Raw genomic sequence first — 26,235 nt, forward strand, 5'->3', positions numbered from 1 at the left:
TCAAATCCTAGGCCCCCTGCAACGCCTGGCAGCTCTCTCTCTTGAACACATCAAGCTCTTCCATCCTCTGGATTTTTGCAAGGCCTATTTCTGCAGTCTCTCCCCTGTCCTCACCTCCCCCTTCCTTGCCTCTTAAGTGATTCATCCACCTTTCTGAGAGCTTTCCCAAAGGCCACCTTACAATAAATTATTTCTTCCTCTGTTGGATCCCTACTTTGTTGTTACACATCGATTCATTGAGCGCTCTGTGCCCGACACTGTGCTGGTTTCCTAAAACTCATCTAAGTCTCTTGCTTTCTGCCTGGAGTGAAGAGTAGTTCACGCCTGATTCTCAGTGCCTCTAGGGCTGGAGCGGAATCTCAATGTCTGTGTCCTCGTCTCTCACCACCGCGTTTTGCACTTTGTCGAAAGGTGTCAGATGGAGAGATGGCTTCTAGACTGGGCTCTGCCCACTAATTAGCTGTTTGGCCTTGGGAGAATCATCCGGCCTCTCTTGCTGCCCTTCTTTCCGATGAAATAATGCTGACGATGATATTTCAGGGTTGTCCAGGGGTCAATGAGGCGGGATAGAGGGAAGCATCGTGAAATCTGGGAGCCCCAGGCCACCGAAAAATGTGGAAGGGCCGTACCCCCACTCTCCTAGCACTGGGTGTGAGGCAGCGTCGTTTCCCCTTCGCTCTCTTCGAATGTCAAGTGCACCAGCTTCCAATCCCTCCTCTGGGCGGGCCCTGTCTGGCTAATCTCAGCTGCAGATTCCAGTACAAACTCAGGACTCTCCCCCGCCCAGCCGCCCCTACACAAGGACTCGCCGAACACACCTTGAATCCCGCGCCAGAGTGCAGCCCGGAACTGCAGCTCGCGGCGCGGGCCCAGGTCGGGGGTCGCGCGTCTCCAGTCGGTGACTCAGGGCCGCTCGGTCCGGGGGTGGGTGTGGGTAGGCAGGACCGACCAGGGCCGCGCGGGGGCAGCTGCCGGGCGTTCGGTCACCTAGCGGTGGGAGCCGAGGCTGGCTTTGGCCAGTCGCCATTCCGCCGCGGGCGTCTGTCTCGCCGGGTTCCCGGGCGCGGGAGGAAGGCCCGCGCCGCTTCCCACTCGGCGCGCTTCTCTCCCAGTGCGCAGTGGCCTGGTGGGTCAGCCGGCGGCGGCTGGAGCGCGGGGCCGGCCCTGCGCGCGAATGAATGGGCGCCCGGGGGACGCGCGCGCTCGGGGCTGAAGGGCATTAGGACCGTGAGGATCGCTCCGCGATCCTGTCTCTCCCTATCACCCCCCCGCCCCCCCACCTCTCTCCTTTTTCTGCTCTGCAGGACTGAGCAGCTAGGCGCGAGCGAAAACAAACAGCTGGGGCTGCGAGCGCCCCCGCCCCGGCCCCGAGAGCACGCCGGCCCAGTCCCCCACCTGGGGCGCCCGTCTGCCCACCATGAGGAAGATCCGCGCCAATGCCATCGCCATCCTGACCGTAGCCTGGATCCTGGGCACTTTCTACTACTTATGGCAGGACAACCGAGCCCACGCAGCATCCTCCGGCGGCCGGGGCGCGCAGAGGGCCGGCAGGAGGTCGGAGCAGCTCCGCGAGGACCGCACCATCCCGCTCATTGTGAGTACGCCCCGAGCGTCGGCCGGCCGGCTAGGGAGCCGCGGCGCGCGTCCAGCCCCTGCGCGGCGGCCGAGGGCGCGGGGCCCGGCCAGGGGCTGAGTGCCCGCTGCGCCGGGCCGGCTTTGTATATGTTGGAGCATTCCTGCCCGTTGTTATGGCAACCTCTGCCGGGCGGCGGGGCTGGGGCGCACCGACTAAGGGAGGGTGACAGAGGGTGGGGGCTGGGAGAAAGTGCTGCAAGTTTGGTGGGCCCGGCGTGCGCGCGCGGCTGGGAACGTGGCGGCTCTCCCGGCTCTGCGCTGCCGGGGCCGGGAGTCTGGGGGCTGCAGGAGCCTCGTGTGCCCCGGAAGGCTGCCGGGCCCAGCGCGCGGCGAGCGGGCGGTGGGAACTACTCGCAGCCGAGCGCGTAGGTGGCAGTGCGCAGCCCGTCTCCAGCCTTCTGGGGGCAAAGGACATCGGGTGGGGGCGTGGGTAGGGGAAGGCTCTCTAGGCGCTGCGCCTGGCTTCGAACCCCCTTCTGAGCAGGGGTCAACTTGAACCCGCTTCTTCGGCGCCGACACCCAGCTCCCCCGGAGTTCTCTGGGTTGAGGAAAGGTCTCGCACTGTACGCGTCTCTCACTCCCAACATTAGGGTCCGCCACCACGGGTAGGTGGGCAGTGTCAGCGCCCGAACTTGGCGATACCCTTGCATGAAGTCAGCCTCGCGACATCTAAGCGGGCAGGGAAACAAAGGCAGTGTGGCACAGCGGGGGCGGCGGCGGGGCTGCGGGGGCCCTTGGCGCTCTGGGGACCCGGGCGGGGGCGTGCGGAGCCGCAGCCGCCCTGCAGGGGGCGATCCTGTCGCCGTCTCCGTCCGAGCCCCAGGTGACAGAGCTGTGCGTGGCCAGGCAGGGGCACCTGTTGAGGCGGGAGGCTTTGGCACCCGCCGAGAGTGCGCTCGAGCGGGCGCGTTCTTCCAGACGGGGGCGGTTGGTGGACGAGAGCCTCGGACGACCCTCAGGAACTACCAGGGCGGGGCAGCCTGGCCGGATGAGGACCAGGAAGAGGAGAGCCGAGTGGGGCGGGGGTAAAGGAGTGAGGAAGCTTGGCGATTCCGACAAGGAAAGATCTGGGCCTGGGGGTGGAGGGGTGAGGAGCTCCGCGGGGGAGGTGCAAGGTCCGGAGGGCTGAGGCTTGTGTGGAGCCGAATCCGAGAAACGCATCCAGACGCGGATCTGAATCCCAGGAATATCAGGAAGTTCATTGGAGAGTGTCCCCTCATATTCCCATCCTGCCCCAGATTCCAAGTCCCCTGCAAAGGAAACATTATTTCAGGGCTTTGCCTGAGGAGACCTGGCGGGGGGTGAGGTTGTGGGTTTTGTCCTAGATACCAGTCTGGGTGAACTCTCTGGGGGCAAGCCTGATTAGGTGCACTGTTCCCTTCTGGGCTGTTCTCCCAGGACACTATTTCCAAAGCACTTGTCGCCCTTTGGACAGAAAACTGATAAGGAAAAGCCTCCTGTGCTGAGACCCCAGAGTGTTGTGATCTGAGCGGAGGGACAGGTTGGAGCTGGAACTGTCCAAACCAGCAGTGGCCTCCAGACCCCAGGGAGCTTCCTCTCCAGGAGCCCAGGCTGCCACATTCATACTCAGTGGCAGGAAGAGCCCTAGTCTCAGGCAAGACAGACTGGCCAGATGCTCTGTCCCTCTTTCTGGTGAGGCGACGGGAAGAGGGTCTGAGTTGGAAGGGGCGGAGAAAGAGGCTGGGCAGGGAGGAGAGGAGGGAAGAGAGCACAGGGGACTGCTGCTCAGAGCCTCTGCTTTGGAACCCGGAACCTGAACCCTGACCTGGCCCATGCACCTCTCTCCTGCTCCTTCCAGAGTCCTGTAAGATGCACTGGGAGGGCCGCTCACATTTCTCAAGAGTCCCAGAATGGTGTAGGGGACCTGCTGGAAGGATTCAGCACTCATTTTGAGGGGTGGGAATTGGAGGTCATGAGAATCACCAGTAAACATCCTCTTGTCCCTGCTTATTCCCACAGGGTTTGACTTGCTGCAGGTAAGAAAAGGTCTCAGAGCAGGAAGCTAAGTTTAAAGTATGAAGGAGTATCAGGGAGATACCTGGGAGCTGGGAAGTGAAGGTGCAGGAAGAAAGGGAGAATGGAAGTCCCTGGGAGTGGCAGAGCCTTCTGTGGCCACTTAGGGGCACAGCCAGCTCCCTCTTTGTTCTTAAGCTTTAGATGCCTGTTCCACCAGCACTGACCCCCGTCACGCACCACTTTTGACAACTGCCTTGCATTGTTTCATTGTATTCCTCTCTTCCAGTTATTTCTTCCATGTGATTTGCAGCTGAATGTAAGTGATGCATGCGGGAACTGTGCTGGAAGCTCCTTGCATCCCCACATTGATGCACACAGCAAGATTTCTTTTTTTCTTTTTTTTTGAGATGGAGTCTCACTCTGTCACCCAGGCTGGAGTGAGGTGGCATGATCTCGGCTCACTGTAACCTCCACCTCCCGGGTTCAAGCGATTCTCATGCCTCAGCCTCTCGAGCAGCTGGGATTACAGGCATGCGCCACCACTCTCAGCTAATTTTTGTATTTTTAGTAGAGACGGGGTTTCATCATGTTGCCCAGGCTGGTCTCAAACTCCTGACCTCATGTGATCCATTCACCTCAGCCTCCTAAAGTGCACAGCAAGGCTTCTTAAAGGAGTGAAATAGGATTCTCACCCATTTCTGGGGACAGTCAATGCTTCACATCCCCTTAATATTATTATATTATATTCATATCTCCTTAATATTTTATTATCAACTGTAACCTCTAAGTAAGGAGGTGGCTCTAAGTAAGGAGGTGGGGGATGTATGTTCAAGCTTCTGCAGGCATTGAACCCTTTGTTCAACTTAAAAGGGGCAGGTGCAGCTGAGGATTTACTTTCTCCCTGCAATTTGTGGTAACCGCTTATTCAGAAACATTTCTCTGTCTAGTTGGGCCAGGATGCTGCGTGTGGATTTTCAGATTCTTAGAGAATGATGTGGCTAGCCCTGCTGTCAGAGGCTGGCAAATTCAGACAGGCGTCATCATTGCTCCCTTGGGGAATCAGAGAGCTGAGCTGGGAAAGGGAGGGTCTGCAGAAGCGCCTGGACCTGGAAGCAGCTCTGCTTTCACAATGTCTGGACTATTCAAAGCCAGCCAAGTTGCTTCTGGACCTTGGAGATGCCTGTTTGGCATTATAGGGTGTCGGCATGGCAACCGTATGGCCAGATTTCTCAAGAAGGTCCTGATTTTTAATATTCTGTCCTGCTGTCGGCCCATGTGTCACCAATTTTGATGTGAAAAATTTGGCTATGAAATCTGTAAAGCTAAAGGGAGATACTGATTCCATCCCCATATGGCTGCTTACGATGCGGCAAGGTTTGTGATTTTTCCATGCTGTACCTGATGGGCGAGGCAGTAGATTTGGGGACATCCCCTTGAATCTACACTGATGCACGCTGGGACAGGACAGCAGCCAAACTGGGAGGCAGGGCCAACACAGCCGGCCTTGAGTCTTCAGTCCTCACAGTTGGAGAGAACATTTGTGGTTGTTTTGGTTTGGGACCTAGGTTTTCCATATGCCAGTTCACTAACAGGCATGGGTGGGAGGCTAAGGTGTTATATGGAATTTCACTTTACATTTTTTAAAAAGACTACTCATTTTCGGTATAGGTGCACTCACTTGTGTCAACAGTCTCCTATTTAGAACTGTGAAAGATTTAGCCAAGAATTTCTTAAACCGGAGTTTCTTAGCCTGAAATTGGGATACTGCTGAATGACCATGGACACAATACTTAACATCTCTGGACCTTGGTTGTTTTGTCTGCTGAAGTTGAGTGAAATGATTTGCAAGGTTTGTTGATCCTGAGATAAGCAGATGATAGCTCCATTTCTAGATGTAAATACATGACTTTAAGGGGGAGTTCTCCTGAAAGGTGTTGTGAAGTTTCTGCTTATGGAGGGACATGCTCCTGTCAGTGGAAGGTCCCACAGGAACCCTTGAGGCCTTGCAGGAAGCCCCCGCTTACCTAGCAGAAGGGGATGCAAATGATGGCTTTTCTGGTAGTGTTCTCAGAGAGTGGATGCTTTAATAAGATCTAGAATAATTTATATTTTATTTATAATGTGTGCATTTTGGAACTGTGGGAATATGATTTGCCTAAATATAATAACAGAAAGTGATTTTGTATTTAATTGGTTTAGGTACCACACTTGAGAAAGAGAGTGAGGAGGAAGAAGCACAAACACCCACAATTCCCTTTGTCAAAATGTTCAGATTTTTTTCTTTTCTTTCTTTTCTTTTTTTATTTTCTTTTTTCTTTTTCTTTCTTTTTTTTTTTTCAGACACAGGGTCTCACTCTGTCACCCAGGCTGGAGTGCAGTGGCACAGTCATGATTCACTGCAACCTTCACCTCCTGGGCTCAAGCGATTCCCCTGCCTCAGCATCCTGAAGAATAGCTAGGACTACAAGTGTGTGCCACCACACCTGGTTGATTTTTATATACTTTTGTAGAGACAGGGTCTTTCCATATTGTCCAGGTTGGTCTCGAACTTCTGGACTCAAGGGGATCCTCCCACCTTGGCCTCCCAAAGTGCTGGGATTACAGGCGTGAGCCACTGCGCCCAGCCAAAAATGTTCAGATATAAAGGGCCTGATTTCCTGTCAATGGGGTCTGTTCCTGGGCCATTTCGAGACCTGCCTCTGGGACATGGGGTCAGCCCAGAGGGAACTAAGACTGGGGGTGGGGAGGAGGGCTGGCAGCCCGAGAGTTACCTTCCTGGAAGTCCAGAGGTCCAAGGGCACGGGACTAGCTTTAGGGTGCTGCTCATGCTTCTGCAGGTCTTTTATTTCTGTGCTGTAACAGCAATTTACCCCCCAGCTGCTCCGAGATCTTTGGGAGCATGGCTTTCTTCCCTGGTGGCTGTGTTTGTCCTTGCTGCAGGCAGAGGAAACCCTTGGGTCTGGAAATGCCATTTAAGGTAGAGGTAGGAGGACACTGGTAGACCAGGGCCAGGCTGAGTTGCCCACGGGACTGTCTCACTGTAATGGAGGAAGCTTCCCTGAGGTCAGAGGGGAGCCTATAGCCAAGCCTTCATTACAGTTACAAGATTGAAGATTTATACCCTGTCTGCTTCTTGAGGAGACCTTAAGCACCTTCCCCATGAAGAGTAGAGCAAAGACACAGGAGGCTAAACAGACGTGGAAAGGAGCGGAGGAGCTGAGCTTTCAGACATGAGTCAACTGCTGATTATACTTGGGCAGTAAATTCAGTTCAGTTAATCAGTGTGCTTGCCTGGTACAGTCACCGACTGTGTGTAGCCCACTCTGAAAACGGTGTCAAGTGGTTTAGTCCCTCTTCTCTGAAATCTTGTGGTCTTTGACCTGTACCTTCTAGCCTCCATAATCACTGTATACTCTGTTATGTTGATGGTGATGACATTCGTTGGAGACCTGGATGCTGTGTGTTTTACAGGCTTACCTCTCTGAATCCCCTCAACAACCTAATGAGATAGGTACCATTGTTAAGTTCTCATACGAGTAAACATGCTTACTCATGCTCTGACAACTAGTAAGTGCACCCGACACTAGGTGTTTCTGACTCCAAAGCCCAGGCTCATGTCTTCCTTCCCCTAGAGCATCTTCTGGGCAAGATCCAAGCCTGGTTTATCAGCACATCTTTTCTGGGGCACCTGAATCAGCACCTTGCTTTGTATTCGCTCCACAAACATTCGTTGGGGAAAAAAATGCAAAAACGATACAGAACAAAATGTTGGCAGTAGGGAGGTAGGATTATGGGCAATCCCTCCTTCCATCTTTTGGGTTTTTACCCCCAAATTTTCTGTAATAAGCATCCATTGACATGATAATGTTCAAACCAATAAGGATAATTATTTTTAAAACATATTTGGTGACTGGTTAAGATCACTCTTGACTCCAAAATCAAAGTATAACCTTCTTAACCACATCTCACACTTCTGACTCCCCATCAAAACTTAGCATTGAGCCAACTTTCAGAAAAGGCAAGAGACTTATTTGAATTATTCTGTAGGGTTCCAAGGAATAGAATTGAGGCCAGGAGGTGAAAGATGCAGGGAGAGAAATTTCTTTGCAACAGAAGGAAAACATTCTCACAGAACCATCCAACAGCGGAGCAGTCCAAAGGCCGGCCAGGGTTTCTCTCCACACTCCCCGTTGGCCCATAAGTGCTCCCAACAGCAGCAGGAAAGGGAGAAAAAAGACTCCCTGTCATGAAATAGGGCCCAATTATTGCACTGCAAGAGCCCTGCACCCTGGGAAGTAGGCGGGCCCCATGCACTGAGGCCAGCCCAGGACAGGGTAACAACCAGAAATCCATAACTGCTGCTGTGCTCCTCTCTCCCCTGTTCCTTTGGAGCTGCCAAGCAAGGACAGAGAGAGGAAGCCAAGGCTGGTCAGAGACAAAGCTGCAAAGTTGGAGGCGCTGGTCTTTAGCATCTTTCCTCTCCCAAGACTGAGGCCTGCGTAGGTGTTTCTGCCTGGTGGAGGCACCTTGAGTCTGACCTTCCCATATTCCACTTCTATTTTCCCAATCCAACCCAGGTGTGATTTCCAGGTTACCTGTCCTGTCTCCCAGACCCCTGACTGTTGCTGCCTGGGGCGGCGCTGGCTGGCAGTGCCCCTGAGCTGTGTGCTTATGGAGAAGCCACAGCCCTGGCCTGCCTGTCTCCCCACACCCCTAAACTTCAGATGCGCCTTTGAACTGTATCTGGCTAGAGACAGTATGGTCACTCAGGGAACTTTTGTGAACATTTCAGACCAGATAGGAGTGGCAGGCCAGAGGTACTTTGGGAAAGAGGGGGAGACTGGAAGAAGCTTGTCGATCATATTATGTAGGCAAGATAAGGCTCAGGCAAAATTTGAGGAGGCATTGAGGCAGGTCTGCCCAGGTATAGCCTTTCCACTTTTCCAGACCCATTAGGAACAACTTCACGTTTCACTGAAGAGCACAAGCTCCTCTTTCTTGCTGTTTCATAAAGTGAGGTGTGGCTCTGTGTAGAGCAGGGATGACATTGTCTCAGAGTTCAGAGGTGAGTGACATGCCTTAATGTGAATTGTGCTGTTGCAGGATTTTCCTGGCCCCTAGGTGGGCCAGGCAGAGTGAAGTGGCCCAGGATGGAAACAGATGTTGGCTGTCAGCAGGGGATGGAGAGAGGGAATGGAGAGAGGATGTGAATGAAGTCCAAGTGATCCCACTTCTAGGCTCAGCCCTGCCCTCAAGGGACTGTGTTTCCTTAGGTGAGTCACTCCCACTCCCTGGACCTTAGTTTCCTCATCTGTCAGGTGAGGGTTGAACTACAGGATCTCGGCGGTCCCTATCAGCTGAAATAATCTTGGACTTTGTTGAACTTCTCCCGCAAAAGTGAGGTGGCCTTCAGCCAGGGCTTAAGTCCTGATAGTGCTTGAATTAAGGAGAATAAGACCAGAGGGTGAGGTGTACAGAGACCTCGACCACATGTATTAAGAAGGGCTGTAACCTTTAAATTCTCATAAGGAATAAACTGGCCCCCATCCTTCCCCTTTCTCTTCCCTTGAAACATTGTCTGATGGAGCTACACCGCTCCCTGCCCGCTGTACTAGAAGCCTAAGATATTTGTGAGTGTGTCTGAGAATGCACACAGGCATGTATGCAGAAGTGTCTACAGGTGGACTTCAGATACCTCAACAATCTAGGAAGACCAGAAGGAAGCTACAAAGACCCCTTTGCAGAGCATAAATAGCCATAACACCCATGGACTTTACTCAGAAGACAGGCATGGAATTGCCCATAGGCCACAGTCTGGAAATTAACATTGTTTATAAAAATTGGTTTCAGTAGTTCAGGGGGTTGGTCATCTCCTGGCAACTTTCAGTTTTCCTAGGTTACAAATATAGTAGATTGGATGAAGCAAGATGAGGGAATTGCTAGGAGCTGCTGACACACTGAGAAGTGACAGCTGATAGCAAAGGCCTAGCCAGGAAGGGCCGTGTGAGGTAGGAGGGGCCCCTCCTGCCTCCACACACACACAGGATCAGAATGCTGAAGGCAGCATCTATTCATTCTCTTGACAATTATTTACTGAGCATGTACTATGTGCCAGGACTGTTACAGGCCTGGAAATAACAAACCAGGTAAAATCCAAGCTCTCAAGGGGCTCATATTCTAGTGGGGAGAGGCAGAAAATAAACAGAAAGATATATTAGGTGGTGGCAAATACTATGAAAGTAAAGCAGCATAAGGGGGCAGAAAGATGGGAAAAGGATGGCCAGGAAAGGCCTCTGGTAAGACTTCACTGGAGATGGCATTGGCATGCAAAGAGAGAGTGAGCCATGCGGACATCTAGGGAGACAGTGTTCCAGACAGCCTGGGCCAGGGCACCATCCCGGAGAGTGTGTGCTTAGAGGGGCAGCTGGAGCAGGAGGAAAAGTGCCCACAGCAGAGGCCAGACCGTTAGGCCTTGCAGGCTGTGGTAAAGATAGACTCAGAAATCCATCCCTGAATCATCAGGAAGTGATAAATTCCACTCGGTGCACAGGCTGGTAAGTCAGGGAATTGTGTCATTCATTTCAGAACATTTTCCAGCAAGATGGTCAAATTTAGTTGTTAGTGTTGGTTCTTTTTTCTTTTTTTAAGATTTTTTTCCCTCTCAGGATATGTGTGTGTATAAAAGCGTTGGTTCCTAAGGAGGTAAGAGTAGGTTCGTTGGAAAATGTTCTGTGTCTTGGAACACTTCATTTCCTTAAAATGTGGGATCAATGTGTGTTGTGTGTGGTATGTGTGGTGTGTGGTGTCTGTGGTATGTGTATGTGTAGTGTGTATGTTGTGTTGTATGGGTATGTATAGAACGTGTGATGTATGATATATGGGGCGCACGTGTGTGTGTGGTGTAGTGTGTGTTGTGTGTGGTATGTGTATATGTGGTATGTCTGGTGTGTGTGTGATGTGTGGGGTTTGTGTATGTGTGTGTAGTATGTGATGTGTGTGTGTGGCATTTGTGTGTGTGTGATGTGTGGGGTTTATGTGTGTGTGATGTGTGTGATGTGAGGTTTGTGTGTATGTAGTGTGTGTGTGTGATTTGTGGGGTTTGTATGTATGTGTGTTATATGTTGTGTGTGTGTGGTATGTGTGGTGTGTATATGATGTGTGGGGTTTGTGTGTGTGTGGTGTGTGTGTGATGTGGGGTTCGTGTGTATGTAGTGTGTGTGTGTGTGTCTGTGTGCATTTGTGTGTGTGTGTGTGTGTATGATGCATGTGTGGGGGGTGTAGTGTGTGATGTGAGGCTGGTGGAGGGTGCTGGTGCCTGAAGCGATGTAAAAGGGAAAAGGTAACGGAGCCCTTGTTGAAATATTGGAGTGGGCAGGCTGGGGAGGACTCTGTCTGGAGGGAGAGTTTTGTGTGGGATGGAGAATTCCTCTGAATGGTGGTACCTGATCAAGCCTGCCTTTGTCTCCTTGTCTGGTTCGTGGTGTTCTCTTCTGGTACCGTTGGGACTCTGGAAATTGTTTTCTGGCAATGCAGGAACTTGGAATCCCTGCCCCTCCCCACAGCTTCTCCTCTGTTCAAGCAGACCCCCTGGAGGCTGAAGCCTGTCAGGGCCTTCCCTAAGACACAGAGTAGGCACTCGTGCGGGGAGTAGTCACTGCTGGGCAGGAGTGGGCACTGCGCAGCTCTTTCTCGGGCAGGTGGTTGATAAAAGGGGCTGCCTTCAGGAGGCAGACGGCTCTGCCCGGCCCATCTGAGGTGTGTCCTCTGAGGTTCAATGGCTCCCTCAGTGCCCAGGTGACTGGTATGACACAGCGTCGTGTGTCTCTGGCAAGCTGCAGGCACCTTTTTTCTGTGGTTTAGGTCACACACAATTCCAATCCCCTGGCAGTCGTGCCCTTTGAGATGCTTCTTGTCAAAGTTCAGATTTTCATCCCTTCATCTTCTCACAGCAGCTCTGCCTGTAGCTTCTTTAAACAAACTGTATGGGAGGGCTTCTGATATTTCAAGGTCTTTCATGTCAAGGGAAGCTGGCCTTGGGCTGCCACAGTCCACTGGGGCAACCCGAGTTGCCTTCCAAAGTTGCCGGATCAGCGGTCCGTTCCAGGGGGCTTCACTTCTGACGCCTCACACATCTGTGACCTGATTATTTCCTTGGAAGTCATCTTTTCCTCTCCCTGTGGAAGTTCTCACTGGATAGGGAGATGCGGGGCATGTGGCAGGCTTGGGGCATTATCCCAGGGATGAGGGGAAGCGCAGCCTGGGGCTCAGGGAGAAAGAACATGTGATCGCCTAGTGATGTCTTGCTGGGGATCTGGTGGTTTGAAGGGGCGAAGCAGTTAGGACTGAGCACAGCCCCCACAAATACCGCACCAACCTAGAGGCCGGATGAAGAAGGAGAACCAAAGGTCAGGGCAAACACACCGCAGGGACCAGGGAAGGCAAGGGAGCAGCAGGCCAAAGCACTTCTCCAAGTGGAAAGCAGAGGCTACCCACGGTGATGTGTGAGTGCAGTCTTGGTGGTGCCTTGCGGGGGCATGAACATGGCAAGGGCCTTCTCCCAAAACAACAACGGGACATGGCTCATCGCTGGATGCACCCCAAAGTTGCCAACTCCAGTTGTTTTTTGTATAGCAGAGAACACAGCGTCACCCAACTACCTCTTCCAGACAATGCAGCATCCCTGAACCACACTGGGGCCGGGGCTCTGGAACTGGGACTCACAGCGGGGTGAGGATGGGCTAGCTCAAGACCTATGGAACTTGGGAGATCAGAAGGCCAGCGCTGGGGCAAAGCTGAGGGCAGGCCAACCAGAGAGCCCAAGAAAGGGCCCTGGCAGGGAGGAAAACTGGGCATAAGGTGACAGGTCTGAGCGAGAGTGCTCAGAGGAGCCGGCCCCTGGGATCCCCGAAGCCAAGCCGAGTCACAGGAGCTCTGATGGGAGGCTGGCATCTGCCCGAGGCTGGGGAGAGCCCTCCTCATCACAGAGTCCAGACTGTGCTCACCAATGCAATGGTTGCCGGCCACAGGTGGCCACCGAGTGCTTGGAATGTGGTTATTGCAACTGAGGAACTGAATTTTTCATTTTATTTGATTCTCATTGATTTAAGTTTTGAAACAACACTCATTTTAGTTGTGGGAAAACATTTGGGAATGTTTAGAACTTCGGTATGTGGAATCTATATTTTCAACTGTAAATTTTTGTGAAATCTCAATACAGATCTGTGCTGAAAATTTAGTATCTGAATTGAAATCTGCTGTAAAATATATATCGGATTTCAAAGACTTAGAAAAAGAACTAAAATACCTTGCTAGTATTTTGTACATGTTGAAATGATATTTGGATATATTAGGTGAAATAACATTATTAAAGTTAATTTCGTCTGTTTCTTTTTATTTAATGTGGCTACTAGAAAATTTTAACTTGCATACATGGCTTGCAGTCTGTTTCCACTGGGCAGTGCTGGTGCTCACATTCATTCACATCCCCTCTCTTAAGTGCTAGGAGGGACCAGGTGCTGTGGCTTGCGCCTGTAATCCCGGCACTTTGGGAGGCTGAGGAGGGGAGATCACCTGAGGTCAGGAGTTCAAGACCAGCCTGGTAACATGGTGAAACCCCATCTCTACTAAAAATACAAAAAAATTAACCGGGCCTGATGGCATGCACTTGTAATCCCAGCTACTCAGGAAGGGGAGGCACAAGAATTGCTTGAACCTGGAAGGTGGAGTTTGCAGTGAGCCAAGATGACGCCACTGCACTCCAGCCTGGGTGACAGAGCAAGACTCTGTCATAAATAAATAAATAAATACATAAATACATAAATAAAAAGTGCTAGGAGGTTGTCCAAGGAAGGTTATACAGTCATGTGCTGCAACAATGTTTTGGTCAACCAGGGACTACATATACGACAGTGGTCCCATCAGATTATAATGGAACTGAAATATTCCTCACCTACTGACCCTGTAGCCACCGTAATGTTGCAGCACAATTACTTTATTTTAAAAAATAAATTTAGTGTAGACTACATGTACAGTGTTTATAAAGTCGTGTAACATCCTAGGCCTTCCCATTCACTCATCACGCACTCACTGACTCACCCAGAGCAATTCCCAGTCCTGCAAGCTCCATTCATGGTATGTGCCCTATACAAGTCTACCATTTTTTATCTTCTATACTGTATTTTTACTCTACTTTTTATATGTTTAGATACGTACACATATGAAAATACTTATTGTGTTACCATCGCCTACCATTCAGGACAGTAATATGCTGTACAGGTTTAGAGCCTAGGAGCAATAGGGTATCCCATATAGCCTAGTTGTGCTGGAAGTTATACCATCTAGGTTTGTGTAAGTGCACTCTGACATTTGCACAGTGATGAACTTGCCTAATGACACATTTCTCAGAATGGATAAGGAATGCATGACTGTATACAAAGTGAAGAATCTGGCTACGCATCCTAGTTTACCTTGACTTCAGGATTAGATCTTTCCAGTCCAGCTGCTGCTGAGCTATTGGTTCCTAATTCACCATTATCCGTGAGCATGGGATACCTCCCAGCATGGGCTCTAGTCCTCATATCATCATTAAAAACAAGGTCAATATTTTGTGCAGTGTCTTCTCTTTTAGAAATCCCTTCTAAGCTCTTGCTGTGATGAAAATGGGTTTTGGAGGAGGGGTAGGAGCAGTGGAGGCGAGAAGCCTTTTACTCCCCTGGAAGGTAGAGGGATTATTTCCAGTCTGTTGCTTTTGGTGTTTCGTCTTTGTCCTGTTACAGCCAGAATGACAAGTAGGTCTCAGCTCTAATGCCAACTCAGAACTTGTGGAAGTGGCAGCCTGGAGCACTGTGGTGAGGATTCTGGAGCTGCCTCCAGGCTGAGCGGGAAAGAGGCTATGATCGATTAGCCATGTCTATAAAGGGCTTGGAAAGGGACCCTAGGACATGCACCTTGTATTTACTAATCCTGCATTAGGTGAGGTTGTCTTCTTGGAGTGATTTTTCTCCACTTTAGAGATCTGACATGCTTTAAGACATCAGCCACTTTGAAGAAGCAGGGATGAGGCTTACACTGAGCCAGAACATGTGCAAAAGAGACATTCTCATCTCCTTGGGCCAGAATCCTAGCTAAGGAGATGTGTGACATTTTAGTAAGCATTCCTGTCAGGAAAGTCTCAATACCCACTTCACATACTTGGTGGAGGTGAGCTTGGCTCTGGTCTGGGCTCAGCCTACTGGCAAGATAGGACATAGTTAGAGCCGTAAACCCAAGAAGAGTAGGAATCTGCAGGGTCTGGAAGAAATGGGAGGGGTTGGCTCTTTTTCTGTCTTTCCTCTTCTTTGCTTAAAAACAGGAGCTGTGGATTTGAGAACATGTCTTGCTTCTTGGTGCTAAATTTCTGATGATGGCTTTGTTCAGGATGCAGCATAGCGTAGTGGTTATGGGCACAGACATTGCAGCCAAAGTGTCAGGGTTCATATTCTAGTTCTGCCACTTACTAGCAAGTTACTTAAGCATTCCATGCCTCTGGTTTCTCGTCTGGAAAATGAGGATGCTAGTAATCCGCGTTTTAGAGGGTTGCTCTGAAGATTGAGTTAATTCACATCAAGAGTTTAGGTTAATTCACATCAAGAGTTTAGAATTCTGCCTAACTCGTAGTAAATGCTATACAAGCATTAGTATACAAATTGTTACACAAATTAGTATGCAAACTTGTAATATAAGTTATTTGTTAATTTGTATATTAGTTATCTAATTCTGCATAACAAATCACCCCAAAACTTAATGACTTAAAACAATAATTATTTATTCTCTCTCATTGGGTCAAGGAATTTGGGAGTGGCTTGGCTAAATGGTTCTGGGTTTTCTCATGTGGTTGCAAACAGATGTCAGCCAGGGCTATTGTTATCTAAAGGATTGAAGGTGTTTCTCTCATATTGTTGGCAAGTTGGCATTGGCTGTTGGCAAAAGACCTCAGTTCTCCACGTGAGTCTCCACAGGCCTCCTGTGGGAGGCCTTCATAGTATGCATCTTCATAGTATGGTGGTTGGCTTCCCCCAGAGCAAGCAATCTGGGACACCAAGGCAAATATTGCCAAGCCTTGTATATGTGTGATGCAGCCTTGGAAATCTCATAAACAGAAGAGTAGTAAGATTTTGAGAGACTGCTGCGGCTGCTGGTTTGAGAATAGACTGGAGGACGGCAGGGATAGAAGCACTTTTTGACTGTCCAGCTTGTTCTGGTACTTTCCCCCTTGACCAGAATAGCAGGCCTGAGCTGATTGTTACTGTCCTCATTTTACACATCAGAACCTGACTCAGAGATGGCAGGTTACTTGCCAACAGAGCCAGTTCTACCAGGGCTGCCCGGCTTCAAAGCCATGGACACACTTACTTGTCAGGATACCCACCACCTGATGGCACAGCTTACAAGGGGAAAACAGATTCTGTGAAGGATCGTAGTTCCCTTATCCTTCAAGTCAGGATGGGGAGCTTCAGAGGACAGAGAGGTACTCATGGATCAGACAAAGGATTGGAACGAGAAAGGGGTGACCATAGCAGGTGCCATAGCTGTGGGAAGATAGAGGGACTGGGGCAGAGTTTGGAAGGTCTTAGGGACTAGAAGGGTGCAGCCTGGGGAGAGCCCCTGCAATTGGCTTAGCCTCTCCAAAGTAGAACCCCTGAGGTCAGGGAAATTCTTGGTGTTATTTATTATACCCTAGAGAGCTCTATGCAAAGGAAGCAGGACCACCCACTTGGGATGGAGTACCTTGCAGGAATAAAATAAATGAAATTGATCAGTATATATATATCAGTATGAAAGGAGCTGAAAAATATGATGTTAGGGAGGAAAAGAACTGCATTGCAGAATTGATGATTTAGTATGATACCATTTATGTAAATTAAAATAATACAAAACAATTCCATATATCATCCTTGGGTGTGTCTATGTGTGTGTGTGCGCATGTGCACATATACATCTCAAAGTATAAAAGTGGAACTGGCCAGGCACACTTGCTCATACCTGTAATCCCAGCACTTGGGGAGACTGAGGCAGGAGAACTGGTTGAGCTCAGGAGCTTAAGACCAGCTTGGGTAACATAGTAAGCCTCTGTCTCTACAAAAATTTGTTTTTAATTAGCCAGGCATGGTGGCATGCACCGAGTAGTCCCAGCTACTCTGGAGGCTGAAGTGGGAAGATTGCTTGAGTCTGGGAGGTCATGAGTCTGCAGTGAGCTATGATCATGCCACTGCACTCCAGACTGGGCTATAAAGTGAGACATGTATTAGTCCATTTTCACGCTGCTGATAAAGGCATATCTGAGACTGGGCAATTTACAAAAGAAAGAGGTTTATTTGGACTTACAGTTCTACATGGCTGGGGAAGCCTCACAATCATGGCAGAGGATGAAAGGCAGTGGCGAGAGAGAATGAGGAGGAAGCAAAAGTGGAGACCCCTGATAAACCCATCGGATCTCGTGAGACTTATTCACTATCACAAGAATAGCATGGGAAAGATGATTCAGTTACCCACATTGATTCAGTTACCTCCCATTGGGTCCCTCCCACAGCATGTGGGAACTCTGAGAGATACAATTGAAGATGAGATTTGGGTGGGGACACAGCCAAATCATATCATCTGTTTCCAAAAAAAGAAAAAAAAGAAGACCAAAGAAGATACACAGCACACTTATGACAGTGAGTGTCCTGGAGAAGGATGGGAGAGAGGATCAAAAGAGAGTGTGACTTTATCTGTAATGTTTTGTTTCTGTTGTTTTTGTGGTTTTGTTTGTTTGCTTCAGTTTTTTTATAAGAAAGAAGCTTGGAGGCCGGGTGCGGTGGCGCACGCCTGTAATCCCAGCACTTTGGGAGGCCGAGGTGGGCGGATCACGAGGTCAAGAGATCGAGACCATCCTGGCCAACATGGTGAAGCCCTGTCTCTGCCAAAAATACAAAAATTAGCTGGGTGTGGTGGTGTGTGCCTGTAATCCCAGCTACTCAGGAGGCTGAGGCAGGAGAATCGCTTGTACCCAGGAGGTGGAGGTTGCAGTGAGCCGAGATCACGCCACTGCACTCCAGCCTGGGCAACATAGTGAGACTCTATCTCAAAAAAAAAAAAAGAAAGAAAGAAGCTTGAAGCAAATCTAACAAAATATAAACAGTTGTTAATTCTGGTGGCAGTGCAAGTAATTGTATTCTTTGTCTTTGTCCTTTTTGGAATAAAAAAACTCTGATTTTAAAACATGTTTAAAGTAAAAGGAAAGAGCGAGCTTGTGACTTAAGGTTGCTGGAGCTCAGCTGATTGAGAAGGAGGGTGCAGTGGAGGACTGAAGGCAAAATGCCTGTTCCCCCAAGCCTGTCACGCACGTGTCACTGTGGTCACTTGCCTGGAGGACAATCAAAGTGACTCTCGATTCTTCTGAACCTGAAGATCAACCCTGATGGGCTGGCATTGAAGGCACTGGTCATGGAGAAAGGACTTCCCTGCTGAGAGCCAAGGCAAGAGAGACGAGATCCCAGGACCTGAAGGCCAATCTGTAAAAGGGCTGAATAGTCAAAATGGGTGTGTCTTCATGAAGGACAAATGACAAATTCTTTTGATAGAAAGGTATGAGATCAAAGACAAAAAGCCTTTATTATTATATTTTCTCCTTTTTTTATTATTATGCTTTAAGTTCTAGGGTACATGTGCACAACGTGCAGGCTCGTCACATGTGTATACATGTGCCATGTTGGTGTGCTGCACCCGTTAACTCGTCATTTACATTAGGTATATCTCCTAATGCTATCCCTCCCCGCTCCCCGCCACCCCACGACAGGCCCCGGTGTGTGATGTTCCCCATCCTGTGTCCAAGTGTTCTCATTGTTCAGTTCCCACCTATGAGTGAGAACATGTGGTATTTGGTTTTCTGTCCTTACAATAGTTTGCTCAGAATGATGGTTTCCAGCTTCATCCATGTCCCTACAAAGGACATGAACTCATCCTTTTTTATGGCTGCATAGTATTCCATGGTGTATATGTGCCACATTTTCTTAATCCAGTCTATCATTGTTGGACATTTGGGTTGGTTCCAAGTCTTTGCTATTGTGATTAGTGCCACAATAAACATACGTGTGCATGTGTCTTTATAGCAGCATGATTTATAATCCTTTGGGTATATACCCAGTAATGGGATGGCTGGGTCAAATGGTATTTCTAGTTCTAGATCCTTGGGGAATTGCCCCACTGTCTTCCACAATGGTTGAACTAGTTTACAGTCCCATCAACAGTGTAAAAGTGTTCCTATTTCTCTACATCCTCTCCAGCACCTGTTGTTTCCTGACTTTTTAATGATCGCCATTCTAACATTTATGCAGCCAACAGACACATGAAAAAATGCTCATCATCACTGGCCATCAGAGAAATGCAAATCAAAACCACAATGAAATACCATCTCCTTTTTTTTTTTTTTTTTAGAGACAAGCCCTCCCTCTGTGACCCAGGCTGGAGTGCTGTGGTGCTATCAAAGCTCACTATAACCTCCAACTCCTGGGCTCAAGCATCTACTCACCTCAGCCTCAGCCTGTAGCTAGGACTACAGGTGCACACCACCATGCCCGGCTAATTTTTAAATGTTTTGGAAAGACGGGGTCTCACTATGTTACCCAGGCTGGTCTTGAACTCCTAGGCTCAAGCAGGCCTTCCACTTTGGCCTCCCAAAGTGCTAGGATTACAGGCGTGAGCCACCACACTGGTCATATTCTGTCCCTTTAGACATAATATGTGTTTAATTTACAAGGCAGGGAATCAAAAGGAAGGAAATAAAAATCACCCCAAATCCTACCATTCAGGGTTACTGCTATTAATGTTTTGGCAAATAATTGATTCAGATCTTTTTTGATTGATTTTTAAAAAAAGGAAATTATAGATTCTATACTGTTTGTAACTTGTTCTTTTTATTTAACACTATATCACGAATACTCTTCTGTATCATAATCTTCTTCCAAATATTTTTAAATGTCTGTCTAGGATTTCATTGTTGTCTACTGTTCCATAGACTATATAATCACAGTTCATAAATGATGAATGTTTAGATTAGGTTGGACTATATAATGTTGTATTTTAGGTAAAAAATTGTCAAATTGGCAGTTTTGTATGGTCTAACCAAATGTGTTGTCCGTGTTTCATAGTTATAAACAACACAGTGAGCATTCCTGAAGGCAAATCTTTGCACATAGCATTGATTAATTCCTTAGATAAATACCTCGAAATGAATTGTTGAACAAAAGATCAAATTTCAAATAAAGACAGGATCTGACAGGGCTGGAATTAGGGTGAGGCAAATTATCTATGCACAGAGCCAGATCCTGTCTTTACCTTAATTTTTTTTTTTTTTTTTTTTGAGACAAAGTCTCACTCTTGTCGCTGAGGCTGGGGTGCAGTGGCACAGTATCAGCTCACTGCAACCTCTGCTTCCCAGGTTCAAGCGATTCTCCGGCCTCAGCCTCCCGAGTAGCTGGGATTACAGGCACTCGCCACCACTCCCGGCTAGTTTTTGTATTTTTAGTAGAGACGGGGTTTCACCATGTTGGCCAGGCTGGTCTCGAAATCCTGACCTCAGGTGATCTGCCCACCTTGGCCTCCCAAAGTGCTGAGATTACAGGCGTGAGCCACCACGCCTGGCCATTTATCTTAAATTTAATATTTTGTTCATTAAGAATTTTTTGCATTAATTTTGATTTTTAAAAATACTTCATTAAAATATTACATACCTTGATTACTGAGTTTTGGGGGGGTCCCTTTACATTTGCACCTGAGGTGAGTGCCTCACTTGTCTTACCCTGAAGGTAACGATAGCACTACCTTTTAGAGCTGTTAAGATGAGACAATCTTTTGTAAATCTCAGAACATTGTCCACAGTAAGTGTGTTCAATAAATGTTATGTACATCTCCACTGAAAAAGCATTAGTTTTCTTGTGTGCAACAAGCACTAAGCTAGAAGCTGGTTTACAAGGATAAGTAAGACCCAGTTCCTGCCCTCAAGTTGCTCAGCCCTGTAAGGGACTGAGTGGGTGTGGGAAGGGCTTTGGGGGCCGTGTCAGGGCGTATGCCGAGTATAGCACAGTCTTGCACAGCTTCACTGAGGGCTGAATCTTTGAAGATGAGCATGTGCTTGGTGGACACAGGAAGGAACATCAGGTGAGGGGTGTGGCAAAGGCTTGGTGTAGTAACCCCAATTCCATCTTGTAGGGTCATCTCATAGGGTCATCTCATGGGATTGTAGCCTGAATGGAGGGGGCCTAGGTCGAGAAATAAGACTGGGCTGTTGGGGGAAGAGACTGCAACTTCACCCTGAAGCTGGTATTTATTCTGTTCCCAAGCTACACAGACTACAGGAGAGCCCAGCCTAGAATAACCTACTCATGTTCCCTATGCAACAGAAATAATGGTGCCTAGTATTCATTTATTTTTCTTATTTTTAAAATTTTATATTGTAGTAAAATACATATAAGATAAATTTTACCATCTTAACCATTTTTAAACGTACAATTCAATGGCATTAAAGACATTCACATTGTTGTGTGACCATCACTACCATTCATCTACAGAGCTCTTTCATCTTCCCAAACTCAAAGCCTATGCCCATTAAACACTAACTCCCCATTTCCCCTCTCCCTAGCCCTTGGAGGCCACTATCCTACTTTCTGTCTCTATGACTGTGACTACTCTAGGTACCTCATATAAGTGGAATCCTGTAAGTTGTGTCTTTTGTGGTGGCTCATTTCATTTAGTGTAGTGTTCTCAGTGTTCATCCATGTTGTAGCATGTGTCAGAATTTCCTTTTTTTAAGGCTGAATAATAAATACTTCTATGTATGTCTATACTACATTTTGTTTATCCATTCATCCATCAGTGAACCTCCCGGGCTGCTTCGACCTTTTGGCTACTGTAAATAATGGTGCTGCAAACATGGTGTACAAGTATCTGTGCAAGACGCTGCTTTCGGTTCTTTGGGGTATATATGCAGAAGTGGAATTCCTGGATCATATGGTAATTCTATTTTTAATTTTTTGAGGAATCACCATAACTTTTTCTTACCATTTTTGCTGGATAAGGGAGCTGAGGCATCCAGCACAGTGCCCACCCCTAGAAAGTATACAATGAACATTGTTGCCTGGATGAGGCCCATGGAGGTTGAGTCACTTGCCCAAGGTCTCAGAGTTGGTGGCAGATTGGGGGAACATCCAGATTCGAATCCAGAGGGCAACTCCAGGGCCCAAAGGCTCTTTACCTCCAGGTTGTATAGCTCCCTGAGAGGGCCTGGCTCCATCAGTTTCATGATGTCTTCTCTTCCCTTTCCTCCTCTTGGGGAAGAAGCTGAGGTTACAGCCCTTAGGGGAGCCCCCACTGCCTTCGCTGCAATGAGTTGTAAAGGTGGCCAAACTGCTCATGGCTAATAAAAACACGGAGTCTTAACCACATGCCCACACCAACCCCCGAGACCGGGGCAGCAGCTGCTGTGCACCAACCCAACTGTGCTGCAGATTGCTTTTCCTTAGCTGTTCCTTGTATACCCAGTGGTCAGAGTCCGCGATCGTACTTGACCTCCACAGTGCCTGGTCCATCGTGAGCACCTGGGGACTCTGCAGTGATTGAACCTACAGGGCCTACTGTGTGTCACACCCAGAGCAAAAAGCTCGACACATTCTCTGATTTAATGCAGTGAACTAGGAACTGTCAGTATCTCCATTTTGCAGATGAAAAAACTGAGACTCAGAGAGGGTGTGACAGCTAATCAGTCACAGTGCTAGGATATACAGCAGACATCTGGGCTCCTAACCACACAGGCATATAAAGAGGGGGAGAACCTAATTAATTCAGCTCCAGACCTTGTTAGGTGTGCAGGGTCCCACTCAAAGTCCCCAGAGCACCCCTGGATTTCTGGGATGGAGGAAAAGGATGAGAGGAAAAGGAGGACAATTGCAAAGCTGGTGGACCCAGTGCTCTGCTTGTCTGCCCTCCCCGCTTTCAATGTTCTGTGAGCCTGGCGGTGGAAATCTGTCTCCTTTGTTGCCAGCAGGGCTGGAGGCTGCATCCCTGTGTAGTCATGACACCAGCTGAACCCTCCACTCCTGGGCTTCATGTGCTCACGTGACCCCAAGGAGAAGTGGCTTGTTAAAGAACTCTGACGTCAGCCTTTCTCCATCCCAGCACACAGACATGTGCCATTTCTGAGACCTGATATTTTACAAGCCTGTATTGAAGAACCCAATACAGTCTCCCATTACTCCAGACACAGTCCTCTGCCCGAGGGTGGTGCTGGGTAGGAGCTGAGACTGTCCCCAGTGCCTGTCTAAACCCCAAGTAACCATGAGGGTCATTAAAGAAACAACACTCATTCTGAAATTGCCTCCTGTTGGTAAGTATTTGCATGCACAGAGCACTTCAAAGACTAAGTGTTAGGATTATGAATTTTCATACGTTACATCGTGGGGTTTGTCCCAGAGAAACTATGAGAAACGTCAGCCTTGATGAAGACGATGTCTGCACTAGCTGGGCTTTGTTTTCTTTATGTGAAGACAACTCAAGTTGCATAATGAGGTTTCATTGCTTTCAGAGAGGCTGTAACCTGGGACCACCCGCATCCCCTGGAGGCGATTCCTTGAGTAGTTCCCTTGCACGCTGCCTGTGTGGACACAGTATTGTGTGGCGTTGGAGTGCACAGGCCTGGAGTCAACCAGACCTGGATTTGAGTCCCCGACTTTCCTCATCTCCTATTGTTCCTTCTACGCACTGTGCTCCTTCCACACTGACCTCCTTTCTTTCCAACAGGACCTCAAGTTGTCCTGCCCTGGGCGCTTTGCACAGGCCACCCTCTCTGCCTAGAACACCCCTAGCTCCTCAGATCTGACCATGGTTGGCTCCTCTCTCCAGCCCTCTCCAGCCTGTACCTTGCTTTGTTGCCTTCCCCACGATGATCGCCCTTGGAAATGATTTTTTTAGGGTTCCCTTTTATAAGGATAATGTGAACATGGGCCCTGTATCTGCTCTAAGTGCAGGCCCTGTATCTGCTCTAAGTGCAGGCCCCATATCTGCTCTAAGTGCAGGCTTAAGAATTTGTCCTATTTATTTATTTATTTATTTATTTATTTATTTATTTGAGACAGAGTCTCCCTCTGTTGCCCAGGCTGGAGTGCAGTGGTGCTATCTTGGCTCACTACAACGTCCGCCTCCTGGGTTCAAGCAATTCTCCTGCCTCATCCCTCCTGAGTAGCTAAGATTACAGGTACACACCACCACACCTGGCTAATTTTTGTATTTTTGGTAGAGATGGGGCTTCACCATGTTGGCCAGGCTGGTCTCAAACTCCTGACCTCAAGTGATTCTCCCAACTTTGCCTCCCAAAGTTTTGGGATTACAGGTGTGAGCCACTGCACCTGGCCGAGATGATTTTTTATATGTTCTCTACTGCTCTCCATCCCACCTCTTCCACTAGCATTACAGCTCATGAGGGGCAAGGCCATCTGTGGTGTTCACTTCTGTACCACCATATCAGCACCTGCCATGCAGATACCTGTAAATTTGTGCAGTTACCATGGAGCAAGTGATCTCACCTTTCTCAGACTCGGTTTCTTCATCAATAAAATGAGCATGATTAAGGTCACAGAATTACATGAAAAGACACTATGGACACATTAGTACAATCCACAAATGATGGATCACTAATGTCAGTCACTTGGGTTCCTTGAGCGCATTAGGGAGTGCACCTAGTTTAGCTGCATCAGGTCCTGGACAGTGCCTGGCACTTGGTGGACACACAGTAAATGTTGCCTGAATCGGAGGGAGGCTGGCCAGTATTGATATGGCTGCAGTTTCTTTGCTCACTTGGTCTTTCATAGTCTGCATCACCCATGTTGTGGTTGCTAGGATAATGGTTTGTCTACCAGGGTCACACTTGGCCTCTTACGAGTCCTGACTCTTGGGCTCAGGCTGGTGAGGAGCTTTGTGTAATGTGCCAGGGAGCTTTTCCAAGGTAGGATAGACAGGATGGTAGTCATCACAGGGATGAAGACCACCGGTGCTGGAATCTAACTGTCTGGGTTCAAATTTAGCTCTATCACTTACTAGCTGTGTGACCTCAGGCAAGTTACTTAACCTCTCTATGCCTCATACCTACATCACACGGTAGTTAAGAAGATTTGATTATTTACTCTAAGTGGTGCTGTTAGAATGGTGCCCAACACTTAGTAAGTGCTGCATTCATTTTGTTTGTATTACTGTCCCTCTGCTTTCTCATCTTCCCTGTGTCATGTATTCATTCATTTAAGATATATTCATTATGCACCTACTATGTGTCATGAACTGTACAGGGGGCTGGCAAATCAAAGATGAACAAGACATTCTAGCTCCTGTCTTCAAGTTGCTTACAGTAAGGTGGGAATCGGTGATAACAGAGGCATGGATAAATACCAGGAGAGGGTGTGCTTAAGAATGATTTGGCTCATCCTTACCCATCCTGATTTGGAAAAATGGATTCCTGCTTTTTGGGTGCTCACACCTGTCCTGCTATACAAACTTTGACCCTCTCCTAAGACTAGACTCAACTTCTCCGGGCTGGACCTCCTCCTTATCTTCCCCCAAACACCTGCTGCAGTTCCTCGAGAAAGGGATGCCTGCTCTTCAGGCACAAGGAAGCAGAGCCACCACTTCAATGCCAGCAGCCAGGCCATCCTGCTACCCTCCAGACTCCAGAGGCGAGTGGGCCCATCAGCAGCAGCAAGGAGAGAGAGATCAATGCACCTGTCTCAGGAGCTGCACACAGATAGGTATAAGGAGGCACTCCCAGCAGCGTGTCAGCTCCAGGGCTGTAACTTCCAGTTAACTCACCCCGTGTGGCGTGTGCAGACGAAGGTGACATTGGGGAGCCAGGGCCAGGAGGCTTTTACACGTGGCTGCTCACTCATGACAAATAATGCTCCCGGGTGGAAAACTTGCCACCCACCCTGGACAGGACTCTGGGGCCTTCACTGAGCACCTGCTTTGGTACAGGAACCTCTTATTCAGCAAAATGCTGTGACTTGCGGCTTCGTAATATGGTGAATTCTGGTTCCACAACTTACTAGCTGTGTGAACTTGGGCAAAGTATACCTCTGTTCTGTTTCCTCAGTCACAAAATGGGGACTGATATGGTTTGGCTGTGTCCCCACCCAAATCTCATCTTGTAGTTCCCATAATCCCCATGTGTCATGGGAGGGACCTGGTGGGAGGTAATTAAATTATGGTGGTGGTTCCCCCATGCTGTTCTCTTGATAGCAAGTGAGTTCTCATGAGATCCAATGGTTTTATAAGGGGTTTTAACCCCCTTCGCTCGGCCCTTCTCTCTCCTGCCACCATGTGAAGGACGTGTTTGCTTCCCCTTCTGCCATGATTGTAAGTTTCCTGAGGCCTCCTCAGCCATGCAGAACTGTGGGTCAATTAAACTTCTTTCCTTTATATGTTACCCAGTCTCGGGCACTGTTTTTTTTTTTTTTTTTGAGACGGAGTGTCGCTCTTTCGCCCAGGCTGGAGTGGGGCAGCGAGATCTCTGCTCACTGCAAGCTCCACCTCCCGGGTTCACACCATTCTCCTGCCTCAGCCTCTCGAGTA

General features: G+C 48.6%; 1 protein-coding gene across 4 annotated transcripts in view; it reads left to right on the forward strand.

Moving 5' to 3' along the window:
- Nucleotides 1-733: 733 nt before the first annotated feature.
- Nucleotides 734-26,235, forward strand: part of GALNT16 (polypeptide N-acetylgalactosaminyltransferase 16) — a 97,286-nt gene continuing 71,784 nt past the window's right edge. For 2 of the 4 annotated variants that reach the window (XM_063596265.1, XM_063596266.1), the window contains exon 1: nucleotides 763-1,594. In XM_063596265.1, coding sequence (XP_063452335.1) covers nucleotides 1,418-1,594 — 177 coding nt within the window. In that variant the 5' untranslated portion in view covers nucleotides 763-1,417. Of the gene's footprint in view, nucleotides 1,595-26,235 lie in introns of all 4 variants that reach the window. The other 2 variants (XM_063596267.1, XM_034937718.3) reach the window with 2 other exon arrangements.

Source organism: Pan paniscus, chromosome 15 (assembly GCF_029289425.2).
Source record: "Pan paniscus chromosome 15, NHGRI_mPanPan1-v2.0_pri, whole genome shotgun sequence".
Taxonomy (NCBI): domain Eukaryota; kingdom Metazoa; phylum Chordata; class Mammalia; order Primates; family Hominidae; genus Pan; species Pan paniscus.